Source organism: Misgurnus anguillicaudatus, chromosome 21, assembly GCF_027580225.2.
Source record: "Misgurnus anguillicaudatus chromosome 21, ASM2758022v2, whole genome shotgun sequence".
NCBI classification, from domain to species: Eukaryota; Metazoa; Chordata; class Actinopteri; order Cypriniformes; family Cobitidae; genus Misgurnus; species Misgurnus anguillicaudatus.
The window spans coordinates 2,737,109-2,750,423 of NC_073357.2; the positions used below are offsets into that span (position 1 = coordinate 2,737,109).

General features: G+C 36.9%; 1 protein-coding gene across 20 annotated transcripts in view; it reads right to left on the bottom strand.

Moving 5' to 3' along the window:
* The window catches only part of LOC129416326 (adhesion G protein-coupled receptor L3), a 223,872-nt gene that overhangs the window by 126,082 nt on the left and 84,475 nt on the right, over positions 1-13,315 (bottom strand). For all 20 annotated transcript variants that reach the window (XM_073858898.1, XM_073858900.1, XM_073858897.1 and 17 more), the window contains exon 3: positions 4,996-5,209. In XM_073858898.1, the coding sequence (XP_073714999.1) occupies positions 4,996-5,209 (214 nt within the window). The remainder of the gene's footprint in view (positions 1-4,995; positions 5,210-13,315) is intronic.

A 13,315-nucleotide genomic window follows, 5' to 3' on the forward strand; every position in this document is an offset into this window, starting at 1 on the left:
CCAGCGGTCTTTTGTATGCACACGGTTTAAATAAGAAGGAGGAAACAATCGTATTTGAGGCTCATAATATGGCATTATTATACACAACTCTTATTATTTATCTATGCCTCAATAAATACAGTTTAACATTCTACGTCACCTTTAAATATGAAATGTATTTAGCATTGTTTAATTATTGCTGTCCATGACCCCATTACGCTCATATTAAGAAGCTTTGATCTAAACACATTTCAGTGTAAAACACACACAAAAACTCCTTATGAGCTCGTAATAAATCAAACACCTGCAACTAAATCTATGCAGACACACTGAATTTAAAATATTTTATATATATATATACATATATATACATATACATATATATATACATATACATGTCCGTCAACATACTATAACAATTTTTGTAATAAGAAAAATGTTCATTTGGCCGCTAGAAACATAAATTAGCTGATGCCGGCTGTGTGTGTGTTGTGCATGAGAGGACTCAAGCTGTGCCAGCGTGCAGACAGGTGGCTTACAGCCCATTAAAGCAAATCTATTCCCATGAGATCAGAACGCAATGCTAAGAGTAGCACTTCCGAATTGAGCGATCAAATAACTCGAGCAAGAACCGCCCATGTTCAGAACCCAACAACCCGTGTCATTCACAAAACACACACACACACACACACACACACACACACACACACACACACACACACACACACACACACACACAGGAAGAGGCAGAGAGATACAATGACAGATATAGAGATAAACAAATCTTTCTTGCTAATGTCTTTGTTTAATAGGCTTGTGTGGGATGTGGAAGTTTTACCCCCTCTCATCTCTTCACATGTTAAGACTGGATAATTGCAATATATTTTGCTGGGTTTTTTTTCAACAACGGCAATATGGTTTCTAAACACATTTTCACACATTTTCAATATTTTGTCACCTCTAAAACGCATGTTAAACACTGGTCAAGCTTCTTCCTTCCAAAGCGCGCTCCCGTGGCGTCTTTCGTAGTTAAGCTACCAAGCTCTCCGGGATGGAGAGGAAAGCGGAATACCTGATCGGATTTAAATCGGTTATCTGTACCTCGCATCATATCTTTAGCCTCTTTCACACAGTAATTCTGGTAAATTACCATGAATTTACCAGAATGAATTTACCAGTAAATACAAAAATGTGCTGTTCACACATGCAGTGACGTTCCGTCTTTTTACCAGTAAGACATCATTCACACATCAGTATCAAAATACCGGTAAACTCGGAGAGAAAGCGGAAGTTACCTGTGGCGCGCGGCCGGCGAGCTCCGTCCGTGTCGTATTTGTAAACGGCGGGTTATGACTTAATATCCACGGTCCGTATTTTGTTGTTTTCACATCTGTGGCAAACGGTCGCGAAGTTGCTCGTGACCAAACAACATTGCGTTCAGGCGGCGTCAAACGGAACCTGTGCGTTTGCACATTAGGCTTCACAGATGGTGTGCTAAGGACGTCGGCAATTTGGCAATTAGATGGTAAGCTGTTTTAAACAACTTTGGTGAAGAAATGTGGATGTTAACTTCAGGTGTGCTCGACTTTTAAGCAACATGTGTGTGGAAACGTCCGTAAACAGTCTGGGGGAAACCGCGTCACCTGTATAAAAAACTTTCTGATTGGCCCGCCCGATCTGTCAGCGCGGTCTGACGTCATCTAAATGCCGGTAATGCTATATTTGTCATTTACACACAGCGCTTACCGGCAAATTACGTTAATCTTACAACCTGTCTTACTGGTAAATTGGGAGCACTGATTTACTGGAAAGGTTCTGTTCACACATGACATGTTAACTGCAATTTACCAGTAAATTACCAGAAAAGATGAGAAACGTGCAAAAGATAAAAGTACATATGAAGCTACTTGCCTCGTTATGAGTATGATATGTATATAATAGGGGTGTAACGGTACGCAGAAATCACGGTTCGGTGCGTACCTCGGTTTTGAAGCCACGGTTTGGTTCATTTTCAGTACAGTAAGGGGGAAAATGCATACATTAAACTGCAGGTTGTTTATTACTATAAACATTTTTTAACCATTTGTTTACACTTTTTTAAACGCTTTTTATTAAAATATAATAAATATATATAAAATAAAAAAGAATAATAAATAAAATACTCCTGCAAAGTTCTTTTTTACATTATTTTATAACAGTAGGTAAGTCTTTTCTTAACCTTCTCTTAAACTTTTCTACTAAAACCTTGCACTAAACTAACAAATTCAATTCCTGAATCCATTTGTGAACTATTAGCCTACATTTTTGCCACCAAAAAATTTTTCTGTTTTTTTTAAGTCACAGTATTGAATTGGTTATATACCATCTCTGTATAAAAATAATATTACTGCTCTATGTGTAACTGCATAGCAAGCAACATGATGATATACTTATTATACACTCATTTTGAGATGAGTGAGTTGCATACATAGCCATCTTTTATCTTTTGCACGTTTCTCCTAATCTTTGCTTGTGTCGTCAATGTAAGCTTTGACTTTACAAACGAACCCATCCGCAGCTGAGTAACAGCTGAGTAAGCCCGGGTTACAGCTCTTCTCTGTCCCGACTAACTGATCGCATTGTGACAATGATATGATTGACGTGAGGTGCAGATGAAAAATCTGATCACGCATTCCTTATTCTCGCGTGTCACAGAAAACGTGTCTCATGATTGCGTAGCAACGAAAGACGCGCAACCTCTCACGCACTTTTGAAAGAACAAAACAGCACGTTGACACGCGTTAAACACGTGCGTTTCGACTCGACACACAAACGTTTACATCGATAATCAAACGAATATACAACTAAGTAAATAAAAATCTTTCTGTGGGCCGAATTATGTTATATGTTTGACAGAAGACTTGAGCTGAACGCGGAGACTTCCGCCACTTAAAGGTGCAGTGTGTAAATTGTAGCGCCATCTAGTGGTGAGGTTGCGAATTGCAACCAATGGCTTAGTCCACGGCTCACCTCTCGCTTTTGACACACCTAGAGAAGCTATGGTTGCCGCCACTGGACAAACATGTCATCGTCGGAGACAACTTAGTAAAAAAAATTGTCCTTTAAGGAAAAAATGGCAGCACAAAATGGCGACTTCCATGTAAGGGGACCCTCTGTGTATGTAGATAAAAAGGTCTCCTTCTAAGGTAATAAACACATAACAGTTCATTATGAAAGGTCTTTATACACCCCTGATAATATAGTTTCGTATATTATTTTGCATTTCTGGCCAAAGATCCTTCTAAAAATTACACACTGCACCTTTAATACGTTTGTGTGGAAACACGAAAATTGTTCTGCACACAAAAGATTGCATTCGGCACACATGTGCACCGTGCCGAAAGCCCTGTACCGAAATGGTCCGGTACGAATACATGTACCATTACACCCCTAATATATAATGTTGTACGCTAGTATCTAAAATATTAATTATATAGCTTGCTATCCAATAACAAATAGAGCTTTAATATTATTTTTTGTCCATCTTGTGTAACATTAAATGGCCTACTATCATTCAAAAGTTTTAGGGTCAATTTCACTTAGGCTATTTATTAATATTTTCCACATATTACTATAAAAGCAAATTGATGAAAACTATTAAAAAAGTCAATACTGTGACTGAAGAAATCCATTAGTTTGAGACCCCTGCATTACAGGATTTATCACTGACTGACGTTCAGGTGCACCTTATTAATAAAAGTGAGCCTTAAAGTCTTATGTTTATTTGACAGTGAGTTTACATTTCATTTTATATGAAGGCTCAATACAAATTAAAGATGAACATCAATTATTTTATACCATTTAAAAATATATATATTACATTATTTTATAGGAGGAGGATTTATAGACTTGGCAAATTCATTTGTTCACAAGTTTGTAGGTACAGACATTCTTTGTGGGCATTCTTTGCAGTTTATCCCAAAGCTTATTTAACATTTATACCATATTGATCGAAATTTAGAAGTATACCGGCAATAGAAATGTTGGGTATATCATCCAGCCCTATCTTATTGCGGCTTACGGGGGTCAGAAACATATCTTCATTTATGATCTGACGATGAACGAAGCTCTTGAACGACATGAGATTAATGAGTAATTAATAACAAACTTTTCATTCTGAGGTGAACTAACCCTTTAGCGTCATCTACTAAATATTGCAACTAGTTCTAGTAAAGCTCTAACCCAGAGGACTACACAGCTAATACAGAAACCCACAGCACCAGATATTCGAATCAAATCTGTCAAAACTGTCAAAACTTTACTGTCTATAGCGGCGCTTTCACTGAAACACTACCACACATTTGACTCCATAATAAAAGCTGTGTGTGTGTGTGTGTAGATGTTTGGGGTGCAGAAGGAAGGCATTGTTCTGCGGCCACCGCTCTTGTTTGTATTCTCGCCGTGTTGCTGAGCAGCTGGTTTGATTTATTTCAGCAGCCGAAGAGAGAATACACACAGGATCAATTACAGACATACTGAGATCCGATCCCGGACCGTCTGACTCGTTCAACCTCTGCCGAGAGGAGACGAGCATCCGACCGTTCGGGCTTTAAAAACCCCAAATCTGCATCCATGTATCACACAGACAGTGTGCGGTTTAGAAACCCTGAAGGGCCGATTCACAGACCCGAGGCTTTCTGAGATCCTATCATCACAGTGTCATTGAGCGGAGCGCTTAACCCCGACTGCTCCAGGGGGAAGTTACACTGTCGTAATTGTGCTGTGAGATGTGCTACTAAATGACACAAAACGTCTTCATTTAACACAGACACACACACACTGCGTCAGAGCCTCGGGTCTGAAACACAAACAAACGCTTTAACTGTGGACGATAGGAAGAAAGCAAACCCTCGCGCACACAAAATACAGTAATACATCGCATTCACTAATAGAAAACGCGAATCACAAAAGTCTGGACATGTTTTGAATGTCATCATATTTTATGAATGCATTTATTATGATATGCCGCGTTTTTACCTTTGGCTCATGATCTTGTAGGCATCAGGCAAATAACAGCGCGTGTTCTCCATTTGGGCGGGGTCTGCGTCGCAGATCTTGTCGTCGGTTCGGCCGTAGTTTGCGCTCTCGATCATGATGACGTCTGTACCCGGACAGCGCAGCTCGATTGGGTAACTTTCACAGGACAACTCCCGCCGAACGACGGCCATGGGTACAGGGGATCGACTGAACGCTGCAGACAGACAGACAGACAGACAGAGAGACATGTTATTTATTTACTTATATGTTATAAATTTAGCGATGTGATCCTGCATAGCTCATAGCAATTGGTTAGCAGCGCAAAAGGTCATGAGTTTGAAGGAAACACACAATGATATACAAATCTTGTAATGCACTTTAACTTGCTTTGGACGCCAAAGTGCATAAAATGTAAATGAAATAAATAAACAAATCTTCCAACCTGTGCTGTTTGTGCTTTATTTATGTGCAACATTAACTCTTTCCCCACCATTGACGAGTTATTTCGTCAATTAAGAGAAAACGCTGAAATGCCAATGATGAGTTTTTACAGCAATCCATATTTCCGCTATTATCCACTAAGTGGCGCTCTAACACAACTTATAAAACACTGAAGCATCCACTGATCTAAAAACAGTAAAAACTCTGTGTATGTTTTGATCATCGCTCTGAATCTGATCACTAACAAAAATCCTTCACAAAAATGCAATTATCTCAGTTTTTTGCTCCAAATTTTGTATCTTTGAAAAAAAAGACCTATATATAAGATAGGATAAAACATTTATTTTTGGTTTAAAAGCAGAGGGTCTGTTCTTTTATTTGATATATTGTATGTTTATATATTTTTAAAAAAGGCATTAAACTTTTGTGAAAATCATAAAAAATGCTGTCGCTCGTTGCAACTTAAAAAAAAATGCTGGCGGGGAAAGAGTTAAAGGATACCCATTATGCAAAATCCACTTTTACAAGGTGTTTGGACATAAATGTGTGTGGAAGTGTGTTGACACAACAACACACTCCTTTTTATCCCCATTAAATCAAAGCAGTCACATTAGACATGCTGTTTTGATTCTCTTGTTAATGTGATGTCACACTGATAAAGCCCGCCCCACTTACAGTCCTGCATTATCATATTTTTCACACATAGCGACTTTCACCACATCTAATATACTACAATTTACTGTAGTAAATCCTAAAGTATACTACAGTATTTTTCATGTAGGTCATATACAAAACATGCTCTCGAGAGGTTTGCATTTCATTTTTACTCTGCATGATCTATGTTAAAAATAAGTTAATAAAATGTAAAAATATGCATAGAAGTGGGTTACTGTAAATACCTTCCTTCCTTTGGGAAGTTTGGAAAAATAACTTACACTTACACAATATAAATTACATACGGAGTACAAACAAGCACACGCGGTAAAGTAATAAACTCAAATGTCATCTCTCTCGCACAAACACAACTCAGCGCTTCTGACTGACGCTCACACATTATTTCCTATAAAGACATCACAGCCGCCCTCGAGAGCTTCCCGTCGCTTTGAGATTCAGCATCATTAATTATAAAGAGTCATAATCATATGAGTGCAGAGTAAACTGATGCCAAACTACAGAGAAAAATCAATTCCTTCATTCATTTTCAAAATATACGGCAAATAAATCAGACGTTCCCACGGTGTGAATCTGGGCCGCTCTCTCGCTGACTTATTTATGGTGGATTATGATATACGCCACAATGATTCCCACGTTGCGCTCTTTCAAAAAATATTTCATCTATGACAGAATTCAAAATTCATTTCATGTGTTGATGGTCCGGGATCACTCACAAACAGCACAAACTGATACCAGACTGGCTTGCTGGATATGTACCGTAAGTAGCTGTTCAAATAATAATGTGCATCAATATGACAATCGTAAGAACCATTGTATATTAATTTAAAACTATTTCTGATCATTATGTGTTTGTATGTAAAGATCTGCAAAGATCTACCATTAAATCATACAAAATCATAGATATGAAATGAATCCAAATAGGATCAAAGATGAATCAAATAAAATCCTATCTGAAAACAATAAACTTCAAATTCAGATATGGGACATTTCATCCCACTAACATCTGAGATCTAAAGGTCCAAAATTTTGATTGAAATCATTTGATAAAGTTGTAAACCCAACCAAGTTCTTCTTTGTTGTTCCAAATGACTTGATGTTTAAAAAACAAATCAGATTACTAGTAATTAAACACATCCCAAATCAAATATGGCAGCATGTCCATAACATCATATTTCATTGGATCCTGCTGGTCTCAACATGAAGCAGAAACTGACATGCAGACACATCAGCTGATATTAAGATGTTAAAAAATAACTAAATAAAAAATTAGGGCTGTCAAGCAATCAATCACAATTAATCACTTACAAAATAAAAGTGTCTGTTTGCATAATTTATGTGTGTGTCCTGTGTGTGATTACTCTGCATAAATACACACATATTCATGTTTTTTTTCCATTAGGAAACATTTAATATATTTATTTATATTCGTATATAAATATAATATCTGTTTCATTAGGAAACAATAAATAAATAGATAAATAAATAAACAAATAAACAAACAAACAAATGAATGTTATTTTATTTTATATACAAGCAAACAAACAAACAAATATATATATATATTTTTGTTTGTTTGTTTGCTTGTATATAAAATAAAATAATTGATATATAATAACAATTTTTTACACTAATACATAATACTTACACAGTACACACGCATATATTATGCAAACACAAACTTTAATTTTGTATGCCAATCGTGATTCAACGTTTGACAGCACTTACAACATTATCTTATTCTTGCACCTATCGTTCTGCTTTAGAAGACATTTATTACTCTAATAAATTGAATTTAAATTGAGGACTTTATTATGTATGCATCAGCAGTGACAGCATATTTTTTATTAAAATCTTTGTGGTAAGATGATGAAAGGAACTCATATACATCTGCGATGGGATGAGGGCCAGTAAATGATGAAAGAAGTCTTTCAGGTAAAGTTGTTTTTGTACAGTAAGTGCTGAGGTCTAAGCTGTCAGACGTTTGTTATTAGATATAATAATTATCTCCACCGGGACACGCCCACATGTGTCATGTGTCTGCCGTGCTGGATTTTAATTGGCTCTGTGTGTATCTGTGTTTAGTGAAGGTGTAGGTGAGACAAACTCTCACCTGCTGAGAACAAATCATTACTCGATACACTTCACATATCCTATATACTCACACCCTACATGACTGACATCACAATATCAGCTTCAATATCTGAGAGAGAGAGACCATGAGAGAGAGAAAGAGAGGGAGAGAGAGAGAGAGAGAGAGAGTGTTCAACACATTATTGGTACATGTAGACTGACATTATGTTTAATAATTCAAGCATCACTTAAATAGTATTTATAATCTGTGTAAATGATTTTATACTTGTACTTATGTGCGTGGATGTGTGTGCGTGCGTGTGCATGTCGGCAGATGGTCTCCTGCGGATCTGTTGACACTATCTGAAGAGTCTCTCTGTGTTTTGTCATATGAGTGACAGCCGAAGACAAGAAAAGCGCTTTAATTTTTACCTTTAGTATCTTTAACGGAGAAAAGGTGAAAACTCTGACAGCTTCAGAGATAAAGCAGATGTTTCTCTGTGTGTGATCAGCTATTGTTATATCTTCAGGGACATTCAGAAATGAGATCAAATATTAATACCTTGTATATGCTTTCGTAAAAACACACACATAGCGCATACAATCGGATAATGTCAGTGCCTTGGCATATATCAAAGCGCTATAGTATTATCGTTTTTTGATACCATTGATGTTCAACGACATCGTCTAAGAAACGATGTTTTCGTCTGTGCAACAAACACTTTGTGAGCGCAACAGGCTTCAAAATAGCTTCAGATCAGAAATGTGTGCAGATGACTCTGAAAACACATTTTCACAATAGTAACAGTGAGGAGAATCGACCTACAGAAGTCTGTGATGACAGATAAACTCATTAAATAAAAAAAATTTCTCAAGAACCCCCTGAAACCTCCTGGAGGCCCTCAGTTTGCAATGTTTAAAATATGCATGTTTTGATGTAGATGTGTGATCTTTGAAAAAGGTGCACAAGGCTAAATGTTTGTATTGTGCGCATCTGTTGGAACAGAGAGATTCTGACAACGTGAACAACAATTCAATGATTCTGAATGTCATTACATCTCAGCTCATTTAGAAATGCACTTGCGTTAACATGTTAGCGTCGGCTAAATGTAAATCGAAGTTGAAGCGGTTTGTTCGCATTGTGCCCACATATTGCCGAGGAAGACGGATATGCAATTAAAATGAAGCAACATTGAGGTCATGAGAGATTTCTGTATGATGAAATGGCAGGTAAGCCGCTAAAGTGTTTCTGAATATCATCTACAATGTGATTTATGAGCTAAATGAGGAATCCTACCCATCTATTAAAATACAATTTCTGTATGAATATGAGACAGGTACATGCGTGTAAATAAAGAATATTCATAACCTCAGGACAAACTGTGGGTTTCATTATATCTCACCATCAATAGAGATAGCAACGTGATCTCATGAGAATACGTGTGATTTTTTACGTTTCAGTGTGGTCATACCATACGTACATTTACTTGCGTTTAAAACACAATATGGATGTTTTGGCAGGACTAATACGTAAATTAGTTACATATTTACAGCTTTACCGACGCACAAATTTGTACATAAGTTATTCCTATTCATAAATATTAAAATCGCGGGCATTGGCATTTCTTACTCAAATTAATGACCTTTTCAGTCAAATTTTCTGACTTATTGATTTACCCATTTACCTAATGAAATGATTATGATATTCAGAGAATTACCAACTAAAACCTTAAAATGAATAACATTTATGTAATTATTTAATGATTTTTTTAAATATTTAGTTTGTTTGCAAGACACACAAAAATGCATTTTCTCTTATGCTGTCTTCTATGCAATACGTTATCATTACTACTAAACAATAATTACATCAAAATACAACATAAATTCACAAAATATGTTTCTTTTATTCATTTGCTGTAATACACATCTTTAAAATTCATATGATTGTGAGGAACAGATCCAAATTCAGCCCTTTATTCAGCGATCTTGATCCGAGTTCTCATTAGCAACCGTAAAGTCAGATCGCGCGTTCGTTATAGGCTTATATACATTTGGATTCAAATATCACGCCTCAAGAAGCTTTACGACACAGTGCTCTACGGCAGTGATATCAAAAGCTCATTGGCTCTTTGCGTGCTACGTGACATATTTGCGTAATTTCCGTTTCCGTTGGTGTACGTTTGAAATAAAAAATAATAATAATCAACATTCTCTTGGATAAATAACTTTAATACTTCTCTTTACTTTTAAGCCTTGCATAGGCTTAAAATATCTTTTAAATGCTATATTGTTACTATTATTACTAAAATGTTCCTAAACATATCTGTCCGCTACGTTGCATAATATAAAAGGAATACATTAAGCATTTAAACATTTTGTATAAAAAGGGTTTGGGTTTAGGGTAAGGTTTGGGGTGGGGTTAAGGTGGTAACATTATCGCTAAAATGGTTAAAGGGAAATATACAGCAATTTTTATGGAATATAAGATGCGTAAATGTTTTACGGTTTTTAGCTGTAAAAATGTAATAATGCTACGTTTAAATGTTGTAAATCCGTCTACATTGTATGTTTCAGCATCTATTTAAACGTCAGAGAGAGAGAGAGATCAAGGTCTGGAAAGGCTCAGTGTAATTTGTTCTTTCTTCCTGTGTGGTTGCCCCCCCTCTTTCTCTCTCTCTCTCTCTCTCTCTATCTCTCTCTCTCTCTCTCTCTCTCTCTCATATTACTTAAGGAATGTTGTCAACTAAACACACACAGAGGTGCAGCCCCATAAAGCTTTAAGGTTTTTTGTGATTTTAGTAGCTCTTGACAAAGCAGGGTTTAACTGAGGTCAAACAAACAACACGATCTTTCCTAAAAGGTGCCACACAAAAAGTGAGAAAGAGATTCATTGTATAGTAGACACAAACAGTGTGAGACACCTAAAGACTTAAACACTCATTATACCCATCTAAAGTTTATCAGCCAAGCACAAAACCCACAAACCCACTCGGACGCTTACACAGAAAACATGTGAAATAGCAAGAATACTTGTTTTATAATGTACCCAAAAAAAATCAATAAATTCCCATTAACCTTTTTTTCCTGCCATTGAGGAGTTATCTAGTCAGTAGTTAAGAGAATGCTTCCCAATGACGAGTTTTTACGGCAATCCATATTTCCGCTTTTATCCACTGAGTGGCGCTCTTACACAACTTATAAAACACTAAAGCATCCACTGATCCAAAAACAGTAAAAGTCTGTGTATGTTTTGATCATCATTCTGAATCTGATCTCTAACTAAAGTCCCTTACACAAAATGCAATTATCACAGCTTTTTGCTCAAAACTTGATTTTTATGAAGAAACCTACCCATATTGAAGAGGTAATAAAAAGAGAACAAATGATTTTTGTTTGTTTGAAAACAGAGGGTCTTTTATTTCATTTGATATATTATATGTAGGGCTAGGCGATATGGCCCCAAAAAATCGTGCTAGTCGTGAGCACTGCATTTTCTTCACAGTTGTTCATTTTTCATTTTCTCTGTCCACTGTCAGTGCTGAAGCCACGCCCACTTGCGGAAAAGCTGCCATCTTTCTCAACCGCTACAACCTGAATGGATGCTTGCGATTGTGTTGGGGCGGGGCCATGCACAATGGTTTAAGTGCGTCTTCGAGCCACCGTTTAGGCCAGCTTAAAAATCCTGAACTCAGAAATAGTTAAAAACTGTTTAACAATCCAACTCAGTAATTCAGTACTGCACAGTTTACAGTCTTTGGGGCGTATTTCAGCTATACAATTCTAACATTTTTAATGTGTTTAGAAACAATTTTTAAGATTGACTTTACAGGGCCAAGATATGTATGATTTTTGTAATAAAATATCCAAAAACCACTTGCGCAGTGTGATATATTTAATGTAGTTTGTAAAAGTTTGTAAATCCAGGGAAATTGTTGTTTTTAATAATGCCCTGTCCCTTGTAATTATCACACTTTTAGTTACTTAATACTTGCGCAACCCTCAGTTTCCGGTTGTAGACACTATGGCAACACAAGTGGACAAATGCATAAGTGGCGGTTCACATAGTGCGTCTTTTGCGTGCTCAAGTTCGTTATTAAAAATGTAGGCCCGCGGTATGCATGCTCATAATGGAAGCGACGCGCACGTGGTGCAACACGCACATTTTTTTTCAGGCGCGTCATCACCACATCCAGTTAAAAGCATTTCAACTTTTCAGAATGCCGCAAGCGAATCGCAGGTCATTTGACAAGAACCAACCAAGCGGTTGTAGATGCGAAATGTGAACCACCCCTTATACAGCATCTAACACAAAGCCGCTAATTGATTACGATGGCATAAAATAATGTGATTAAATGTACAGATAATAAAAACAGAGGAATAATTGACTTTTTTTCTAGAATAATGCACACCCGCAGTGTAACTCCACTTTGCATCGTGCCGCATTACTTATTCAATGGCCCGTCGTCATTTGTTCCTTACACAACTCATCACATATCTCCTGTTATTATCACTAATGTAAAGCTCCAGTAGGTGGGCAGAAGATGAAGATTTAAAGTCCACGAGTGATGTAGGATTTATGAGGAACATCATCTAGTCTGCTGGTATTTTACCCTTCCTCACATCCCCGCTGTTACAGAGACGTGCATTAATACCAATTACAACACAAAGCCCCCGTATTTACTTTCATAATGAGGAACAGAAATGATCCGGACACGTAAATTAAAAACGATTTCATGCGTGCGCGTATCTCTTTTGTCTCTGCGAGCTGCTAACAGGCCGATTTAACGGCTGCTGTGTAAACTCCTCTCTGCGCAACATCAAACCAGCCAATCTGACCCATTTAAAAAAACAAAGACCATAAATATAAAGTCCTCTGTGTGCTTCCTGTGGAGATGAGAGAGAGACAGATGGAGAAAGAGAGAGAGCTAAAGATGAAAGGATGAAGAGAGCAAACGGGCTGTAGTTGGATGAGTGTTTACTGTATCTATATAAAAAATAAATATGAATTACCATATTGTGTATTTTTTGTAACCCGTTCTCCATCACTTAGAAGCAACAGGCTTTCAAACGCTTCATTTTCTCAAAGCAGGACCTCGATACAAAAATGATGTCATCATTTACTCATCCCCATGAT